Source organism: Lepisma saccharinum, chromosome 17 (assembly GCF_977018435.1).
Source record: "Lepisma saccharinum chromosome 17, izLepSacc3.1, whole genome shotgun sequence".
Lineage (NCBI taxonomy): Eukaryota > Metazoa > Arthropoda > Insecta > Zygentoma > Lepismatidae > Lepisma > Lepisma saccharinum.
Window position 1 is genome coordinate 3,191,550 of NC_139245.1, and position 22,261 is coordinate 3,213,810.

The following is a 22,261-nucleotide window of genomic DNA, read 5'->3' on the forward strand; positions in this document are numbered from 1 at the left end:
ATGTTGTATCTACCAATTTGAGTTTGCAATGGTGCCAGAATGCAAGTGCGCATGCGCAGCATAGCAACATTCATGCAGTGTTGGGAGTCAGAGCTGGTGCAGACTCAGATTGCGGTGGTGGAAGCCTTCAACCAATCAGGCACCGGCCACTTCGGCGGAACAATGATGATTGCCATCCCTGTTCCAGAGACACACAGCATTCAGAGGTCAGTTAGACAGTGGAGAGCATCATGGGTAATGTTGTGGATCTTTGTGTTGTGGGTGTTGTGAATAGCCATGAAATACACGCTATTCCAAAGGACACGTTGAGATGTGTCATGGAAACCTTCCCACATCACTTTGAACAGTCCATCTAAGTAGAAGGAGGACATTTAGAGTACGTAATTTTCAAGGTGCACTGATGTCTGTATTGTCCATATTATACACTGCATTAGATGTCTATGTGTATATTTTATATTTCATAACCATATGAATCTAGTACAAGCACTCGCAGTCTTTCTGTTGTTGTTTGAATTTGGTAGATACAATATAATCTAGATAGCACAGAAAACTTGCTGAAAGCTTGAAGCAAGCTTGCTATATCAAGAGAGAAGCTTGCAGCAAGCTCTCCATGCAGCTTGTTACAAGCTTGCATCCAGCTACCTATTTACCAAATGTTGAATTTGCAACAAACTTACAAATGCAAGCTTGCAGCAAACTGACTACCGAACCAACTTGCAGCAGTCTTACATCTTCAAGCTAAACTGATTTTTCTCTTTATATGCATAGCATAAACATAACCATGTTATGTTTATATATATATATATAATATTAAAAAAAACAGCAGCAGCAAGCAAGTAATTATGTTTTGGTGAACTCCAGTAACAATAAGGGACAAAATATCTTGTTGAGGCAAGAATGAGTTCTGCTGTGGATCCTTTACATTGCCAGGCTGCTGTCCTTTTGGGTGTAAATAATAATTAGAAGTGTATGCTAGGAGAACAACATAGGTATGTCCCTAATACGAAGGGGAAGAGTAACACAATATCTATACAAGGGGGTGCCAAAATCTATTCACACCCTGGACTAAAAACATAAAAAGAGGCAATACATAGAAATAGAAACAATTGAATTTTAGGATCAAAATACATCACAAACTCACATAGTCACATGTGATATTACTCATAGGTTTATCAGAGAAGGCTGAGTTGTAATTGAATCATTGCAAGCACCATTAATGTAACACTATCTGATTAACTGTTCTGGTCCTTCCCGTAGAGCATGAATTCCCAAGATGAAATTAATGGACGTTCCATGTATATGCATGGAATCCCAATTTCAGGATATCCATTGAATCGGGATATATTAGATATTCATTGGATGTTCAGTATATGTGTACATGCTATTAAAAAATTGGCATTAATGGTTTGATATCTATGGAAAGATTGATTCCTTCAGTTGTATGTTGGGATTCAAACTCTTAAATCCAGAGGTCATCGGGAGATGCGGCGATGACAAAACAAAATAATAAGAATATTGCTTTTTAAATATTTTAGAGAAGAAGTAAAAAATAAGTCAGAATATTCCCATATTTGAGCGAAATTAGTCGCTAAGTTTAGAGCATTGAAAGGAGAGCCAAGTTCTACCCCCTGTGCCCAACCAGCCTGCTACGTTTCCTGTTTTCCTGTTGAGTGCAATGGTGTCGAGTGGCTCAGGTGATCGCAGCAGGTCTGCGAATCCAAGGTCCTTCGACCGCTTGTCCCCCACTCTTGAAGGCCTGCCCATAAGAGACCTTTTTTTTCAGCCCACTTGTTTACAAATACGGTAGGGTTTTTGTGACGTCATCAAGATGAAACTTCTCATAATGTCCAGCACTTGTTTTTAAGAGAGAAACACATATTGAAGAGCATCGCAACGCAACTTACATAAAATACATGAAGGTAATGGTGCTTAGAAAAAATATATAAGTAAGCAAAAGAATAAATTTCCCCACAGTTAGTGCTAGAAAGAACTTAAATTAAAATAGCAGTTTCGGATCCATTGTATTTCCTTCATAGTATTTCTCCCTTTAATTTTTTTGGATCCTGCGGTTCAAATATCGATTTTGGAAATAAATGTTCTTGCTTTGCAAAACACGAAGTACTTCCTGTTGTTTTGTGTTTGCTATGCTTACAAATGACAAGACTGATCAAGATTTTTGTTCTCGAGATGACAGACATACTTACTCAGACAAAACCCTCTTCCTAACACATTTTACTTCCACACCAGGGGTGGCCAAAAATATCAGGATTCCGGAAAATTTAAAATCTCGAATTTGGAAATTTTACTACCCAGATTTCGGAGGCAATCCGAATTTTGGAGAGAGAGGTTTAACAATTTTTCCATTTTTTCGGGTAGAATTTATTAAGAAAGTTTTGTCTTCCTTATTTTATGATCATATACTCCGTAGGAAAAAAAAAATAAGATTTAGCCATCTCTACTTTATCATTATCAATGTAGTAAATCCCCGCCCCAGTTGAAAGATTGACCCTGACGTTTGGCAAGTCTTGCGATGACTACTTAAAAATGTCACGCTTCACCACTGCTTATATCATAACTTGCAAACATCACTCAAGGGCATAGAGTCGTGCTTAGGCCCTTTGATCCAGCAAGTCATGCAAGTGTGCAAGCCCAGGTACAAGTTCCTTTACCTTGAGTCTGTGTGTGTCTCGCTTGCTACACCAGTTTGTATTGATCAAGCTGTGCAGCTTATCATGGTAGTAAATAATAGCTAAAACTCAGTGCATACTCTAGTTATCATGGTGGACATGCATGTAAATTAAATATAAAAGGTTTTCTGGATGTGTAGACCTGTATGTATGTATGTGTGAGAGACAGAAATATGCATGCACAAGATCTTTCATGTGCCTAAATATAGTTGAGAAATGTTATTTTCGTGTACAAAAATATGTGTAAGAATATCCAGGCAGTGTCCAAACATTGTCTAAGGATTGTCTAGTTCTAGTTCTAGCCCAGATTACTGATATATTTTTTTCTTATCCACAATCAAATAAAAATGTGCAAGTGGCATCCTATTCACACCAATCACATTGCATAAACTAACTACCTAACCGTCTAGCCTTCTTAAACCCGAAGGTTAATGGCTGCAGCAACAGTCTTCCATCAATAAGACTTACAATAAGTCTCTTACAATAAGGTTTCCCAACAAGAATCCCGTAAACTCTTCTTTTCTCTCCCATTCATGCCAGAGGCCTGTCCATCTAAGTCTTCTTGATCTGGACATTAATGCAAATTATGCAGTTCTAAATTATGTAATCATCTCCACTCACCTGTCTCCTCATCCCTTTTAGATCCAACAAATATTTTTCTAAGAATTTTATTTTCAAATACTCTTAATTTGTGTGTCAAAAAAACAACAAAAAAAAACCATGGTGCAACAGCTTGTGAGGCCGAGGGCCCACCTACCAACTGTCGGCCTTACTCCCACATGCCTCGGCAGAGATGGGCGACCATCCAACCAGTTTGGGGTGATGTGTGGTCAGCAGCACGATGAGCCCCTAGTTGGTTAAGGTACTCATTTGTAGCTCTCTAATTTCCTCATGATGGTGAATAGCTACTGGTCCCATACACTGGCCAAACTTTCACGATAATAGTTGTTATGCTCCCCCCTTCCTCCTGGAGACTCGAACCAGCACGTGTCTCATAGCGGGAGTCCAAAGCATGACACCTTGACCACACAGTGCAGAACATTGGCATCCAAAACATACCCAAAATTTTTCTACAGAATATCTCTGAATATCCAATGGATCTATACTGGATATCTGTTGGATATTTAGATTTAGATTTATTTATTTCCATCCATTTGATCATGTGAGTACAAATAGCACTATGATATGGGATAGATCAATTACATATACAATTTCGAGTACAAAGGAATTAACACATACTTATGCATATTAAAAAGTATAAAAGAGTATAAAATAACATAAAAAATCAAAAAAAAATCAAGGTATGTCTATTAATGAGAAGGAAAATCAAGGTTATGTCTATTAATGAAAAATATGATCTGAGTCCTGCTCTGTGCTGTAAAACAAATACTTCAGTGGCAAGCTCTTTACTGTCATTTTAAATTTAGTTGAATTATGATTCTTGAATTCCTCTGGCAGTTTGTTATAAAGTTTTACACCTTGAAATCCTAGACCACTATGTGTTTTGGATGTGCGGACAGTAGAAAGGTGGAGGGAGTTATGCATACGAGTGCTGTATTTGTGTATTTCCAGATTTTTTTATAAGATTTAAGAATTTGTATGAATAAAGTACAATGTTTCTAATATGTACAAACATGGAAGAGGTAATATTTGAAATTCATTGAAAATTTGTTCAGTGTGAATATCCAAAATAAATCCATTAGATGCTCCTAGATGTGTGTAGGATACTGATCATGGCCACTCATTTGGTGGTCAACTCCATGAAAAATCAATAAACATGCCTCATCTTCTCGATCCAAAAGTTGCAGAAAAGTGAAGTAAAATAAATCAAATCAATCAATAAAAAACTAAAAGATGTTCCCATTTTGATTTTCTGTCACATTATTAATCTACGATTTTTACTACAGTTACTATGCCAATCAACAATTTGTCTTCTGGCTTGTGATACTTGTGCTAAATATTAATACTAAATACATAATATTGGGCATTTTCAAGTGCATTCTGTTCTCATTTTCTTGTATTTTATTTTCAGAAACCTGCCACGAGCTATTTCTATATCCGTGCCACTTGTGACATTAATTTATGTTCTTGCAAATGTAGCTTACTTTGTAGTCCTGCCAAAAGATGAAATACTTGCATCAAGTGCTGTTGCTGTGGTAAGCTGTGATTTTTATATGATACAGACAATTAGTTTATAGCGTTTGTCATATTTATCTATTATTGTCGCTTCTATTACTTTGCTTTTGTGTAGAAATTATTTTGTCTTTTAATTGTCTTTATAATTTTTAAAAAATATTAATATTGTTTTTATTTTAAATTTCAAATGTATTTTTGGTATTTCTAGGTGGGTATGTTTCTTTAATGGCATGTTAAGACAGTAAGGCAAAATATTAAGAAGATATTTATAATAAATATGTTTTAAACAGGTCTATGAAAAATAGGAGAGATTTAAAAGCGCAAAGCAATGACAACAGAAATATTATCAACCCTTATTATATTTATAGTACTGTAATTGTAATAATTGTAATTGTAATTTATTCTTGTTCTGTTTACTACATTGTAGATATTTCTATCTGCAGCAGTATAGATCACGTCATTTGTTACATATTAGCATGATTTCAGTACAAATACATCCACTTGATTACTTATTTGGGATGTAGTATGATTAAAGTTACAAGTATATATTATTACATATCGGTTTGATTACATACATGGCATATAGCAGTTATGGTTACAAATATATATTACATACCCTTGGTAACATATTTGGGATGTAGATCAGCATAATTGAGTTACAAATGTATATTACATCCACTAGATTACATATATGGGATGCAGATCAGATTAATTAAGGTTTCATACATGTTAATATATATATTGTGTCCAATTGATTATGTACATGGGTGAGACAGAGAAAGTAGTTTTAGATATGCTGTAGAAATTCTTCTATGCTGTAGGGTGATGTTTCTAAGAGATAGTTTTTTATTTTATTTTTGAATAACTTAATATTTCTTTCCTCCTTTATTTCACATGGAAGTTTATTGTATAGTAGTATTCCTGTGTTTGTTAAATTTGTTAAATTCACTTTATTAATTATGGTAGTCTAATACAATAGCATAAAGTAAAATTTATTCTACTGTTTACAAAACTTATAATTGTAAAAATTTACATACAGGGTGTTTCGTAAGTTAGTTTACAACGCTTGGGAGGTGATTGTACGAGTGAAAATAAGGTGGAAAGTTCATGTAACGAAATTCCGGAAACGGCTTTGTTGCCGAGTTATTGACGTTTGAAAACGTGGGAAAATGATTTTCCGAAGTGAATAATGGCAACACGGGTGGAGAGAAGTCGTCCGTGTTGGGCGGTCCACTAAGAAATTGGGTACACCCTTGTCAAAAAATCACGTGGCAATGTTGTGCAATGTCGGCGCAAGGGATTCCCCAAAGGACGCGAACGAAGATGTTGACGGGAGTGGGGTGGGTGTGCGTTCTGCATGAGCTGGTATCAATGAAAATTGGCATGTGTTGAATGGCACCAAAAAACAAAGAAAATTTCCTGAGCGAAGGGCACCATGACGTAAAAACGAAAAAAATGAACTGTCATAGGTTGCATACCCTGAAGGGCACACAGTATGCTTAATGGAGATGTGAAGGGAACCTCAGCACAGACGGTTTTCAAAGTGTCCACCATGTACTTCCAAGCAGAGGCGACAACGGCAAATCAAGGATTGTCTAGTGCGACCCAACAAACCCGACGTTTCTGCTATCGATGCTGCAGCTACATTGATACGGGCAACGAGGTCCTCGGCTGACAGGACAGGTGTTTCGTAAACGAGGCGTTTCATCTCTCCCCAGAGGAAGAAATCCAGGGGCGTAATTTCAGGCGATCGAGGTGGCCATGGCACAGGCCCTTCCCTTGCCAATGCACTGGTTGTGGAATACGGTATTGAGGAAATGGTGCACATTCCGATTGAAATGTGGGGGTGCACCGTCATGTTGAATCCACAGTCTTTGTCTCAGTGTCAAGGGCACTGAGAAATGCTTGATAAGTGGGTCCACAAAGGCGAACAGGGAGAATGTACGGTCCAATCAAATGGTCATGAAGTTACCCGCACCACACATTCGCTGCAAATCTGTGCTGATGATGTGCCACTAGCAGTGCATGTGAATTTTCATGTTCCCACACATGACTGTTTTTACTATTGAACACACCAGTTTTCTTGAAGATAGCCTCATCAGTCCATAGTACCGTTTTCTGAAAATTGGGGATAGTTTCAATTTGATGAACAAACCATTGGCAAAAGTCCTCACGTTGGCCAAAGTCCCGAGGTAAAAGGTCTTGCACTTTTTTCCATTTGTACGGGTGCATCCCCTCTTCTGCCAGGACTCGCCACACATTCACATGGGAGGTGTTTTGTTCGTGGGCTAGTGCGCGCGTACTGGTGCCTGGATGATCCATCACTGCAGTTAGCACATCTTCCACAAACCGTCGTGTTCGCACACTTCGCGGTCGTCGAACTTCTCGACGAGGTGGCAACACTGATCCTGTTTCCCGAAGTCGAGTGTCTACAGTTTGAAATAAGGTGTGCGATGGTAACACCCTATTTGGAAAACGTGCCCCATACAGATGCCTTGCAGCACGGCTATTACCTCCAGCCTTCCCATAAATCAGATGCATGTTCGCCAGCTCTTGGGACGTGTATGCAGCCATCCCTTACACTGGGCTACAAGTGTTTATGGCCGTTAACACTAGTACACTTCACAGAACACGATGGGCTGTGGCTAAGAATTAACACGTAACACTGCTAGGTCAAATGTTTGCCTAACACTACTGTCCAAGAACCTCACGTCTTTCCATTCAACCGTGAATGTTTAACAACCTGCTGCTGGCACAGCACCTGAAGCACGAGTGCCACAGAAACATGCGCTCCTTCATGAGGAAACCTACACTGTTGGCGCCCCTAGCGGGAAATGTGGTACTTAATGCCATATCACACGGACACCCATCTGCCCTTCAGGGTATGCAACCTATGACAGTTCATTTTTTTCATTTTTACGTCATGGTGCCCTTCGCTCAGGAAATTTTCTTTGTTTTTTGGTGTCATTCAACACATGCCAATTTTCGTCGATACCAGCTCACGCAGAACGCACACCCACCCCACTCCCATCAACATCTTCGTTCGCGTCCTTTGGGGAATCCCTTGCACCGACATTGCACAACATTGCCACGTAATTTTTTGACAAGAGCGTACCCAATTTCTTAGTGGACCGCCCAACACCGACGACTTCTCTCCACCCGTTTTGCCATTATTCACTTCGGAAAATCATTTTCCCATGTTTTCAAATGTCAATAACTCGTCAACAAAGCCGTTTCTGGAATTTCGTTACATGAACTTTCCACCTTATTTTCACTCGTACAATCACCTCCCAAGTGTTGTAAACGAACTTACGAAACACCCTGTATAAAATAATATAAGACACTACACGAGCTACATAAAATACAGTTTCGGCATTGTAACTATTACTGTGACTGTCTTGAAGAGAAACCAGAAGCGAATTTTGTATGTGTGCTACAAAATCGTCGCTTCTGGCACAACTAGTATGAGGGTGGGGTTATCAATGGGCTGCTTGACTTGGGACTCTCTTCCAACATTACCACAACAACGTTTGTAACAACCAGGAGGCGATGGTTGAGCCCTCATTCTCCATTGTTGACAACAATTTTAAATAAACAGGAATTTCAAGTGTTTTACAATAGCAAAAGCAACAGTTGGGAGGGGGGCATGATTGTTTGGATGACAAAAAACTTGTAATTAACACAATTGGAGGGTATAAAAAAAAGAAACAAAAGTTTACGGCCTAACGTTGCTTCAGACTTTGTCAGTTATTTGGAAGAAATGCACCCAACTTTGTCGGTTGCATGGGGACAGGGACATGTAGTTATTGTGTGAATATGGAGTTTATGTTGAGAAATGTTCCGAAATATCGAAATAATATGTAAAAATAAATAAAATATGTGAAATATGAGCCAAATCCAGATACAAATATGGAAAATAAACACTGAATTTTTTGAGTCTACATGCCATGATGTGCAAAGATATTACAAAATATAATTGATTTCAGCCTCATACATAAATATGTATTGACGTGTAAACCAGTTTCCTGATTATATCATTGATGTTTTTATTCTTTAGTATATTGTATTAATTTATATTCTACTCTTTCAGACATTTGGTGACAAGCTTCTTGGACCCATGTCATGGATAATGCCATTCTTTGTTGCATGTTCAACATTTGGAGCATTAAATGGTGCTATATTTGCATCTTCAAGGTTGTTTTTTGTTGGAGCTCGCCAGGGTCATCTTCCAACTGCAATAGCATTAATTAATGTGGAACGCTTCACACCTGTTCCCTCATTGGTGTTTTTAGTAAGTAAACAAAATCTAGCATGAATTATATGATAGCACAATATAAACTAACATATTTTAAACTTTCTCAAATTATATACAAGAATATAAGTTAAACTCGAGTTTGAAATGGATTAGTACCCATTGCTATTGTTTTGAAGATTATCAGAAAAGAACAGTATCATTTTAGTATTCTGTTTATATTTGTGTGCACATTGTGGTCTAGTATGTTGAGAAAGTAGCTGAATGAATGATTTGCCTTGAAGTAAGGTGTTTTGCATTACTTAGGTATTCTTTTATTTCATAAGCATCAGCATTCACATATCCAAAGCCTTTCTTCTCAAATTTCATAATTCTAACACTGTACCTCTCCATCTTCTCCCAATTTGTACTCTTTTTTGTACAATGGTTTGGTAAGTGATTGGGGACATGGGGTGTATAGAGCATCTCAACCTTAAAAGTCAGTATGGAAGTAAATAGAGTACTTCCCTCTCTCTCTCATACATGAGTTTTGCCAATAGCTCTGTCCTTCTCTACCACCGCTGCATTGCTAGATGTTACAAAATTTACAAAATGTAAAAGTCAAAATTTTCAAACAGTGAAATCATTATCCTGTAGAGTTTTTTGTGCCCTATTTACTGACGGCATTATATAACCTGTCATAAATTCATGTGATCTGAATTTTTCATAATTATGCAATTTTGCAAAACGCTTAATTTTTTCTAGTAAATACTTCAAAAGCCATAAATATCAAACCGCTTGAACAACTTCGCCAGTTTTTTTCTATGGGATTTATGATGTTTGTAGATATAATATTCTTCGCCTGAGTGAATTAATTTGCTTACGAGGAGAGTTTTATATATGTACATTGGATATTTTGTATATATAATCAGACTGTAACATGAAAAAGTTGGTTAGCGAGAAACTTTTCAGTTTGTCGCGATACATATGCAGACCAAGCGAGAAAAGTGTTGACCATTGTTTGAAGTTATTTTTAGAAGTTATTTTTAGAATGCATTGTTACTCCGCAGCACCGTTATTTATTCCGCAATCATAGTTTGTTTATGCAGGCTGTCTCGCGTATCAAATTCATTGGGCGCCACCGAGGTAACAATTCAGTGCAGGCAGGTGCCCCGGTTCGTAGGAACTGCAGTGAGCTTTATTTTCCGTAAAAAATGTATCTTAATGTTTGTTTTTGCATTTATTTAATTCTGTTTATGTAAAGGATACAACATTCAATGAAAGAACCAACAATAGTTGCTTGTATTACACATATAATGCAAATGTAAAATAGTAAATAGTTATGTCGAAATATAAAGATTTACATGCAAATCTTGAGGTAACTATAGTTTTTTTTTTTCCAAAATGCATCAAATACATAGTTTTTGATGATTTCCTGTACAATATTAAGGAACTAAATTTGTCACAATCATTAGCGATTAGTTGATCTGGCAATGCTGCACTCCATTTAACCCATACTGACTTTTAAGGTTGAGATGCTCTATAGTCATATTCACGATTCTGACAACTCACAATTCAGTCTGCAGCTAGGCAATCAGTGGGTTCTCATCTGGAGTGAATGCAACCCACAAGGACTATAGTTGAACATTTATACCTCTATCACCCAAAACAGCATTCTGGGGATAACTGTTCTACCATATTTTGCAACATCACTGAGATGTTTATTTTTGTAGATGACTCCATCGTTCACAGCTAGTGGACAGCTTACCTTCATGAGGACAGAGCAGAGTATAGGTAGTGGACAGCATGTTCCCCTGACTTCAATCTCATTCATTTTTTAGATATATTTGTTATGTCAGCACCTCTTTGGCATGTTACGAATTGGAGACTGCCTCCAAGTTGCAAATATTCGAAGATGTACTTATTACTCTCATCCATTCCAGTGTCAGATTGATGTGCACACCATATCACTCACCTTTTTTTCTAGACATTCACTTTATTGAATTGCATATCACATCACATGCAGCAAATGTTAAATATTTCAGAATCTATGTACATCTGTAGGATGCAAATTGAAAGAGAATTCGAGTATGTTGTAATGGAAAGTTTAAGTTGACTGTTTTCTTACGTATATAAGAAATATGCATGTTAGGAATGTAGCAGATAAAACAGTACTCCATCTGCATAGCATATTTTAATATGGGCAGCACATTGTGGTTGAAGAGCCAGGTACTGGCAACAGTTCTAGTGAGAGTTCACAAAATGGCTGTCTACAGAGCAGTCATCATGGCTGATGTAATCTTGTGTTCATCATTAGCTAAGAATATAAGCATTTTAGATAACAAGTGTCGCATTAAACAAGATATAAAACAATTAGTACCCACGTATTCCTTCCTTGCCCAGGCCACGTTTAGAACCCAGGACCTCTGGCATTGTAGCATGATGTGCTAACCACTCCGCCACAGGGGCCAAAAGTTTTTCATTCATGACAGACATTTTGACTTGTAAAAGAACTGTGTATATCTATGTCAACATACAACATTGCATATTATTTTATGTATTATTATTGTAAAAAATAAGTTTTCTAAAATTTAAAATTCCCAACTGTGAGAGGAACAGAATGGCTGTAAGCTGTCAGAAGGAGGCAATTACTTCTCTATTTTTTTAACATCTTTAAAACAAATTTAAGCTAAAAAAATAATAATAACAACCCGTGGTGCAAAAGCCAGCCCATTGAGGGTCCGGGCCTACCTACCGACTGCCAGCCTCACTCCCACCTGATCCTATTCACTTACTCACCCGCGGTGAGAGACCATCCAACCAGTCACGGAGTGAGTGACATGCGGTCAGCACGACAAACCCCCAGTCGTTGTTGTAGGTTTCCATGACTGGGTCACACTACTAATTCGTAGCTCCCCAATTTCCTCACGATGGTGGATGGCCACCGGTCCCATACACAGGCCGAAATCTCAAGAGAAAAGTTGTTAGCTTCCCCCAGGAGACTCGAACCTGTGTGCATCCCGTAGCTGGAGCCCAATGCTTAATGCTGTAGACCGCATGGCCACGGTACGAGACTAAGCTGAAAATAGGTACCTTTAATCCATAAACAAAAGCTTCAGCCCCAATTCTCCAAGGAGGCTCTGGGAGATGGAAAGGGGAACACCAATATTTTTTTACATGTGCTTTTTTTATAAACATCTGCAGCTGAACACGTATTTTTAATTTATTTCATATTTATAATAAGTAGATGTCTGTCATTGATTGTTGTTGATATGGTGTTTTAAGTCCACTTTATGCACAGTAAGGCTAATTGGGACTGGACCTACAGTTTTAAAGTGGGATCCGAACGACTTGTGCCTCCACCGGGTATCGAACCCGGGACCCCTTGATTACAAGGCGACGACGCTACCCCTGCGCCATCGGGGAGGCCCTCATGTCTGTCATTGAGAAAAAGAACAAAATGCATTCTCACTATGTTCTTGTAAACAATTATATTACCACAGTTGCGACCCAAAAAGATCTAGGTGTTATCATAGATGAAAAACTGAACTTTAAAGAACACATCGCAGCTACAACTAAAAGTGCAATGCACCTTTTAGGCCTCCTCTACAGATTCACTAAAATTGATACTCCAACTTCTCTTAGCCTATTTTTCAAGTCATGCATTTCTCCGATTCTTGAATATTGCTCTCCAGTCTGGGCCATGGCATCCAATACAAATCTTTCTTGCATGGATTCCATCCTCAGCTTCTTTACCGCCATTGTTCATGATAGAATTCCATTTGTGGGGCATCTTCAGAAACCTGACAGCCTGACTACTTTGAACATTCACTTACTGCAGACCCGACGCAATATGGCCGATATGAAATTTTTCTATAAAATCATCAATGGAAAATTAAGATCAGAATTTCTACTTACAGAATTCAATTTCAGAGTTCCCTTTCGATCGACCCGAAACACTCAATTGTTCCACACCTCTACCGCTAGGCTTTCCCTTATACAGCGCACTCTATTCCACAGGTTGCCCCAGTTCTATAATAAACTACCTACAAACATCGACATTTTTGCTCCTGAAAGTATTTTCCGATCTTCTCTAAGAACGAATATGTAAATATTTTGTTTGTTTTCTTGTTTATGTCTTATGTTTATATGTATCCTTTTTTGTTTTTACCTAAAACCATCTTGACTTGTTCTTGTTGCTTTATTACAGTTTTCAGTGTAAAATGGCCTTGCAAGTGCTGTATCTGAAACTTGGAATAAATAAATAAAAAATAATAATAAAAAAAATGTGGTGAAACAGCTGTAAAGTAAGGAACTGATATTAAAATTGATACAAAATTATATTCACTGTTTGACATTTCCCTTTTTTTCTCTCCCTCTCCTCTTAAGTGTATCATCACTTTAGTTCTACTGATAATAGAAGATGTATATTCTTTAATCAACTACCTCAGTTTTGTAGAAGCCTTGTTTACTACATGTTCTGTTTGTGGCTTGTTGTGGCTAAGGTATAAAAGGCCAGATGCTGAGAGACCAATCAAGGTAGGGGAAATAACATTATTTTTATGCTTAAGAAATGTAGACATTTTCCTTTTCATTAACACATGTATTAACTTATACATTAGGATGTCATAATTAGGGAAAGGATTTTAAGATTCAAAATTATGTTCGGGAAAGGGAAAAAAGTTACTGAAAATGTTTTCAAAAAGGTGCAAACAAATAAGGTGCTGATATTCAATGCTCTCTTTTTCTGGTCTTTCTGTATATAATGCGCATGGACCGCAGAGAGAACTGTGGTTCTGATGAATAGGTTTTGTTAACGTTTGTGTGTTCTCTCGCGAGTTTTGCTACATTATCTTGGGAACTTTTGGGTCTGGAATGATTATATTATACAATTTCAAAGCTCTCGTTCTGCTCTACAAAATGAGACTACAGAATTTTATGTAGCTGCTCAAGAAGAGTGGAAATCATTTTATTTTTCTGTCCAATTTTTTAACAAAACATGAAAGAAATGGAAGGGAAAAGGTGCTGAAGCAACAAAGTGTGTTCATTTTACTTGATTTCATGTCCTAAAATACATCTCTCAAACGATCGGTATGAAAACAGCTATCTTTTTGGACAGATGCTGCACCTTGAAATTCGTCATAATGCTCGAATTGAACTAGGAAATTTCCCTCTCTTGAATTTCTCCCCCGAGCTTAGGAGAGAAAGTTTCCTTTCCTCTGAGAATATTGTTAGTATCAGTTATTTTTTTATGACATGTTAATCTTAATCATTATCAGTATTGGACATTAATTTTAAGCTTGAAAAAATATACTACTGCCATGTCAAATATTTCTGAAAAACAAAATGGAAATCCTGGAATGTTAAATATATTATTATTAAAGTAGAAGTTACGTGTAACTTTTAGTAAATATATAGTTTGTTCCTGTTATTGTATTGATTCAATTTGAACTGACTTGTATTAGGGACGTTACAAATAGAGTCCGAATTTAGTCACCAGGCAATATGTCAGAAGTTCTCATTGTCATATCTCTAATTTGATGATTTATTGTTATTTTAACTATAATGTATATTTTCTGTAATAATTATAATGTGAAAAAGTGAATGTAGATTTTTCCTTTTAATTATTGATATTAAGTATATTTGACAACTATTATTGTTGATCATGAAATATGAAAAACTAATCAATTGTAAGTTAAATGTCAAAAACCACTCCAAATGCAAAATTTAATTATAATCAATTATTTCTTTTCTTCACAGGTCAATATATTTCTTCCAATCATTTTCTTCGTAATTTGTGCATTCCTTGTTGTCTTGCCATGTTATGTTTCACCGTGGGAAGTTGGCATAGGACTTACTTTAATTTTATCTGGAATTCCAATGTACTTCGTGTTTATTTACTGGAATAATAAACCACAATGGCTGGTAAATGCATCACGTATGTTTCTTTTTAAAATTCTTGTAATGTTTTTGTTGTTAAATGTCATGTCAGAAATCTATGACATCAAAAATCTCCACTTTTCATTGGGAATGAGTTGATCATGTTATTGGGTCAAAAGAATTAGGAACCCACTGCCGTCCCATTATGAAATTTTGCACACAAATAGTCAATTGATGTCTTGAAAACATATATTTTTTTCAAAAAAATAATTAAAAGGGGTGTTTTTGAAATTTCCAAGAAAATGTTTTTTTAGTTGTGAAAAATTAAAAAATTCAAATAACATAGTCGTGTTGCATCTCCAATCAAAGCTCATTAAAAGCAGAAGAGAATGACACCAATTTGAGCTCTCTAGGTAAAATAGTTTTTGATCTATAGCTATTTAAAGATTTCAAAATGTCAAATTTTGGGATTTTTGCTTTTTTGAAAGTCAATAACTCAAAAACTAAGAGTCCAAAAAATCTGAAATTTGGCAGTTTTTGTGCTCTCGATAGGTACAATGAATAAACAAAAAAATCTTAAAAATGTGAATCATAAAGGTTCAAAAATATTTTTTTTTTTGGTTGATTTGGCATGCAATGACCTTATTGTGTTCCATAGATGTTAATGCATCATGTTCCGAAGTGACATATCTGACTGTCAGGGTGTGAATTATCAACAATAATATAATGTTTGTGCAAATCTTGCAGTGTATTTGAAATATACATGAGTCAAACTTTAAACAGTTCTCCAGAGAAGCTAGTGCAGATGGACAAACTACAAAATAGTATCCTGTCCAAAGCCTGTAACTTCAAGCCACAGAGCAAAGACTTCCTTCAAGAAGGACCCATTTCGTTGTTATGATAATGGTGAAGTGTGTGATAGGATGTATACATGAGTTACAGGTTTATTTTCTACAACCCAGAAGATTGGAAAGGAGTCTGAGTCTGACTGTTTCTACCAAAACAGTATATCCAGCTCTCATAATTAATCACATCCCCCAATGGCTAAACTTTGCAGCCAGATATTGGGTCTAAGGGGGGATCGAAAATAGGCTTATGACAGCCTTTAGCCACTCATTTGCTAAGCGAGAGGAACGTTGTGAGAGAAAGGGGGGTAGCTTGAAGAGCTACGTCTACACTCAAACTGCAAGGGGACTAACCCCATGAAATAAGAACACACGGACATATATTTAAAAACACTACCTTTGACTGAACAGGCAGGGGGAGGAAAGACACAAGTAATTGTTCATTACCTGAAGTTCTACGGCGATCTCTTCTCCGCTGGTCCTTGTTGTGACGTAAGAATGTTACTCTGTAAGAAAACGGAGGAGGGAGCAACACCGGGCTCCAAACTCTGTACTTCGTAGACCAATATTCTAAATGCTAACTTTAACTTCCCGATCGTTCATTCACTCCTTTTTCTAAACTTATGATGCCTGTGGAGCTATCTTGCGATAAGTGACGGCGTTAGCTGAAAGCAACTAAGACGGAGTTCTTTCACAACTACTGACTTCGATGGAAAATGAGAACCAACTAAGGAAGATATATTCTCACGCGACCTATTTAAATTAAATTGGAACTATCGGCTGTTACAACGGTTGCCTCGATCGTGTCCCTTGGCAACAGCAATTCTGAGGGAAAACGCTGATTCCTGATTTCATTTTCTAATGCAATGTCAGCGGAGTTTTTCCAACTTCGCTGAAGGTCGCTGTCACAATGAGCTTTTAAGGAGCTCTTTTTCAATGCTTCAGCAGGACCCTTTTTATAACATGATTAGCTTATTTATTTATGATGCCCTGGTCCTAGGTTCGATTCACGCCTGTGGCGTGATATGGCACACCGCTCGGGGACAAAAAATTAGATTCACATAGGGAAGTTATTTTTTTGTAAACCTGCTGCTTAAAAAAATTATCGCGGTTACCCATCCTGGAGGAAAGTTAATGTTTTGTAAATCTGCATCCTAAAAAAGTTGTCACGGGTGTCACAAAAGAAATGTAGGATTTGATTTTATATATTTATTAGTTGGCAAAGTTATTACATTATTTGAAAGGGCAAACATTGCCATTAAATGTGAAGAGGGTATCTGAAAAATGTCCTCCATGACACATTTAACACATTCCAATTCTTTTGACAAAATTCTGGATCACTTTTTCACATAACTGCATCTCAGTGCCGTCAATAAATCTTTGAATTGAATTTCTGCTTTCAATTCAGGAATCGTTCTTATTTTTCGTAGCTTAAACTTTGGACTTAATGAATCCCTAGAGGTTAAAATCGGTGTGAGGTCACACAGTTGTTGTCTCATTTGGAGTGCTTCTCCTACCAAAAGTGTCAGGTAATTTTCCCACAATCTTCATACTTCTAATGAATTTTAACTATCACCACTCACTCCTCCATCATGTAGCACTCCATGTTGACTAACAGCAACGTTTTTACTAGAACATGTGACCTTACAGAATGCTGCCAACCTGTGGGATAAAATGGCACACAATTTAAATCCTGCGTTAATTTTGGGACACCCTTTAGAAGTGGAATTCCTCCTCATTGCCCCTTGAAATTCATGATCTACAACAAATTTTTTAACTGAATTTAAATATTTGTTTTCAAGGAAAGAAAGACATTAGCAAATTAATATATGAGATTAATACAAACATCATAAAAATGAGTTTCACAGATATGTGAGTATTTAATTTCAGTACATTAATTAATTAAAGTATTCTGATAAAAACATAGATTTTACTGTCAAAGTCTGACATATCATTGTCTTCCATAGTCATAATTAACAGGATGAGGATTAATAAACAATTAATTGATCCTCGTTTACCACCATAAGCGGAAATTGTTGAAGTTACCACAAAATATCTAAACAACAAAATCCATAACTCCACCAAAGGCATAAAAATTTCAAAAGTATTTTCTTTGTTTCCATTTGTATTTTATCAGTGGAATGCTTTCTTTATATTAACTTTGAAACAGGTTTTATTAACAAACTTCATTATTCTGTTTAACTGAGTGGAAATTATAAATAATATTATTCCAACTCTATTTCTATCATGCCAGAGTTAGTTTACATTTTTGCACAACATTTACATTGTTATATCATAGTCATTCTACAGGAACTATTTTTCATTGTTGTTGAAGTGTTTAAAATACATTTCAGCAATCTATTTTGATGTCTTAACTGTCTGATATCACAACATGTAAATGCAAAAATATGATTTATGATATAATTTAATCTTACTTTTTGAATTTGCAGCATTAAAATTGCACTAGAAATACAGTGGAAACTCGATTTTTACATTTTTCAGGGGAGCAAGGTGAAAAGACTTAAAATGCAGAAAAATGTAAAATCGAAGAAATTTTTATAACATTGTGCTATATTGGGATCATCAGGACTGAATGTATGATGCAGGAAAAATGTAAAATCTGGGAACGTAAAGTCAGGGTTCCACTACACTTTCCATATTTTTTGGATAATATATTCCCCCATGAATCTACCCTACTGATAAATGTTTTTGATGCACTGCCATATTAATTTAAAGCATGTAATATTTAAAATAATTTAGACATACCTTTAATTTTTTCATAGAATCAAAATACATATACATTTATTTTTTCTCTCACTTTCTTTTTAGATGCTTTCAACTTATGTTGTGCCAAACTCTTTATGTGTGTTCTACAAGAAGATAAAGTTGATTGAAACATCAAATGTGGGAATATGCAAACATTTGTGGCAAGCGAAAATGTCAAGAACAATAATGTGTAGAGTATATTCTCATGTGTGTGATCTTTAGTGTATGAATGGCGAAACAGGGTTTACATATGAAAACTGAAATGATTTTAATACTCCTCCGGCTATGGAAAAACTGCTGTACAAAACTGTTCCATAGTCTTATAAGGCAGCTGTACAGTAGAAATTGAACACAGTCAGTGGTAAACTCTTGAAAAAATATACTCCTTTGCATAAGTTCCTGTTGTTTTTGCATTAACGTACATCATTGAGTTGCAAATGAAGATGTAAAATGGATTTTGACCATAGTTGCTTTCTTCTCCGAAGCTCAACAATTAAGTGTTAAGAGGCATGCAGTTAAGTGTACATTATACATATTTTACATATTTGAACAAGAAATTTCTTCTCTAGGAGATATGTTGACAAACAATAGTGTTTTAAAGTTTCCGCCCAGGCTTTTCTGTAGGATGCGAGTTCCCAAGTAACCAGAACTGTTGGGTCAAGCACAGTTTTTAGGTGGGAAAGGTTGATTTTACGTTGGTTGGCAAATTGAAGTTGGTCTTACATTGGGCACACGGTTGTTGCAAATGCTTGCCTAACCATGGAAAAGTGAGTCAAAATCACTTTTAAAAGCTACTTTGAATTGTTAAGACAATTTTCATGAATATGCCGTAAATGCTATTGTGTAAAATGAATGATGTGTGATAGTGTTTCCAAACATTTCAGTCACAGCACATACTGAAAATATATTTTGTTAATGAAAGTAGCTCTTCTTAACGTGCCATTACTCACGAGTCCTTTGTCAACTGCAAAGGATGAAAGATATCTCTGTGTTGGAAATTGCTTATTGTTTGTCTGTTTGGCTGCACCAGAACAAGAACATTCTTACATGAATTCTTGTTGGTGATTCATGATCAATATATATATATAAAATAAACAATGTTATGTGAAGACTAAAGTCCCTGAAGATGCCTTGAAAACATAGAATAAGAATGAGAAAGTGCTGTGTATTTTATTTTTATTTTATACAAATAATTTGCACTAAAGTTTATATTTGGCCTCACAATAAATTATATATATATTTATATCATAAGACAAGTCTATCTATACTTTAATTTTCAGTATGTTGACCCAATGTAAAAACCACACGTTGGGCCAATGTTGGAACCACTGCCAAATTTACTCTTGCCCAATGGTATGTTCTTACGTCTCGCCAACCATTTTCAGTACAGTTGGTCCAACGGTGGGTTTGGTTCCTTGGTTAGTTTCCTGTGGTGATATGGAACATGTATCTTCTTCTGTACTAGGGCTGAATTAACATGACCCAATTCTGAGAGTGATTTTTTTATGTTCTTAGTCTTCTGCAGGTGCTCATTCTGCATGTAAGACTGTTACAAACTTTTTTGTTCTTGCAAAGTGAACAAAGCTGAAGGAACCTCTGTGTGACTCCTTTGTAAATTTGTTTGTCACACGCAGTTCCAGTTTGCAAACTGAATGTGATCTGGATGAGTATTCCCTACATTCAGTCTCTGCAACTGGATCTGTTCTGCTGGACTAAATTGAGTAACTCTAAAGTAACTCTAGGGTGGAAACTCTTAAACACTGATGTTTGTCAAGAAATTTGTTTTGAGTGCATTTTTTCATGATAATTTATATTCACGAGCTAGTTGACTAGCAATTACAAGGAGTGTAGCTGTTATTGTAGTATATGGATTTGATCACGATGACATTTGTTTACCTCATGGTATAATTTATACATTCCTAACACTACCAGACAAATCTTATACTTTATTTGTTATTGCAAGTTTTATAACTAACTAACTCTCTAGCCTTCTTAAACCCGAAGGTTCATGGCTGCAGCAACACAGGCCTTCCATCTGTCCCTATCTTGAGCAAGATCTATATACTCTTTTCCATCCCTACCGATTTCCCTTAGGTCCATCTCGACGTTGTCCCTCCATCTTCGTCTTGGCCTTCCTACTGGTCTCTTACCATCAGGTTTCCCAACAAGAATCCTGTAAACTCCTCTTTCCTCTCCCATTCGTGCCACATGGCCTGTCCACCTAAGTCTTCTTGATTTAATTATTCTAATAATATCTGGACATGAATACAAATTATGTAGTTCAAAATTATGTAACCTTCTCCACTCACCTGTCTCCTCATCCCTTTTAGGTCCAAAGATTTTCCTAAGGATCTTATTTTCAAATACTCTCAATTTATGTTCCTCTTTCAATGTAAGGGACCAAGTTTCACACCCATATAATACTACAGGCAAAATTACTGTCTTGTATATTTTAACTTTTAGTTTCTTAGATATTAAACGAGAAGACAAAAGTTTATGAAGAGAGAAGTAACATGCATTTCCTGAATTAAGCCTACTTTTTATTTCCTCTTTAATATAATTTTCATTTGTTAATATTACTCCTAAGTATTTGAATTTGGAAACTGGTTCAAACGAGTTGTTATCAATAATTAGATTTTGATTATTACCTACCACTTGGTTTCGGCCTGTAACCATATATTTAGTTTTCTCTTTGTTAACTTCCAAACCTATCTCTTTAGCAGTTTTGAAAAATATTTTAGCATTATTCTTAATTGTATTCACATCATCCCCCAGTAAGTCTACATCAAGTTTTATTGTTTTTATAATATTCTTTTCACTTTAACAAAAGAAATGCAAATAAATTGAGATTTCTCCATCTTTCAAAAACTTGAAACATTTGTAATTAAGGTGTACTTTATGGTGATTGTTGTCATGCCGTTACTGTTGTCTTTGCATGTTAATTATTATCTGTGTGATAGTGCACTAAGATGCTGGAAATAAGGGATACCAAATACTTTTCTCATTAAATAATTTTCCTTTTTTGTAAAGTAACAGTTAGATCATTTAATAACACACAAACAGCATGATTTGAGACACTTTAAAAGTTTGATGAATCTGAGAAGGAGTCAAAAGCTTGGACAAACTTTTAAAGTGTCTCGCAGTGGCAGCGATTATGGGAGGACATGGGGACAGTTGCCCCCAACCCACTTTTTGCCACTATATTCCCTGCACTATGCTAAACCTTATGTACCAAAGGAAAGTAAACCCTCCTTCACCCCCCCACTGCCAGTTTTGGCACCTTGCCCCCCCCCCCCCTCCCAAAGTTTTGTAACCCAGTCGCCACCACTGGAATCTCATATCATGCTGTTTGCATGTTTTGTGTTGTTTTAACAAAAATGTTGCCAGCACGTGACGTAAGAAGTTTCTTTAATGTCATATAATAATGCGACAGATTTATTGGTACTCTATTGCTATTGGCTGATTTAGACTTAATGGGGGTGGAATTTTATTGGTAAAAAGTACCAATAACTTTACCGATCCAATGTACCCATGAAGAACCTTTAACGTTATCTGCCATTTTTTTAGTATTTTCAAATTAATGTACCCTTGGTTTTGTAAAGTAAATGTCTGAATACATAACCTTTTTCAAAGCAAAATCCATTGCAGTCACCTGGCTACTTACATTAATTAACAAAATAAATGTACCTTTCATGTTCTTCAGAAAACACTTGAAA

General features: G+C 36.2%; 1 protein-coding gene across 2 annotated transcripts in view; it reads left to right on the top strand.

Annotated features, from left to right (window-relative positions):
- Positions 1-20,508, top strand: part of mnd (L-type amino acid transporter minidiscs) — a 97,723-nt gene extending 77,215 nt beyond the window's left edge. The window contains exons 5-9 of one of the 2 annotated variants that reach the window (XM_083138447.1): positions 4,720-4,843; positions 8,914-9,114; positions 13,444-13,593; positions 14,815-14,992; positions 18,609-20,508. In XM_083138447.1, coding sequence (XP_082994573.1) covers positions 4,720-4,843; positions 8,914-9,114; positions 13,444-13,593; positions 14,815-14,992; positions 18,609-18,673 — 718 coding nt within the window. In that variant the 3' untranslated portion in view covers positions 18,674-20,508. The remainder of the gene's footprint in view (positions 1-4,719; positions 4,844-8,913; positions 9,115-13,443; positions 13,594-14,814; positions 14,993-18,608) is intronic. The other variant, XM_083138446.1, reaches the window with a different exon arrangement.
- Positions 20,509-22,261: the final 1,753 nt, after the last annotated feature.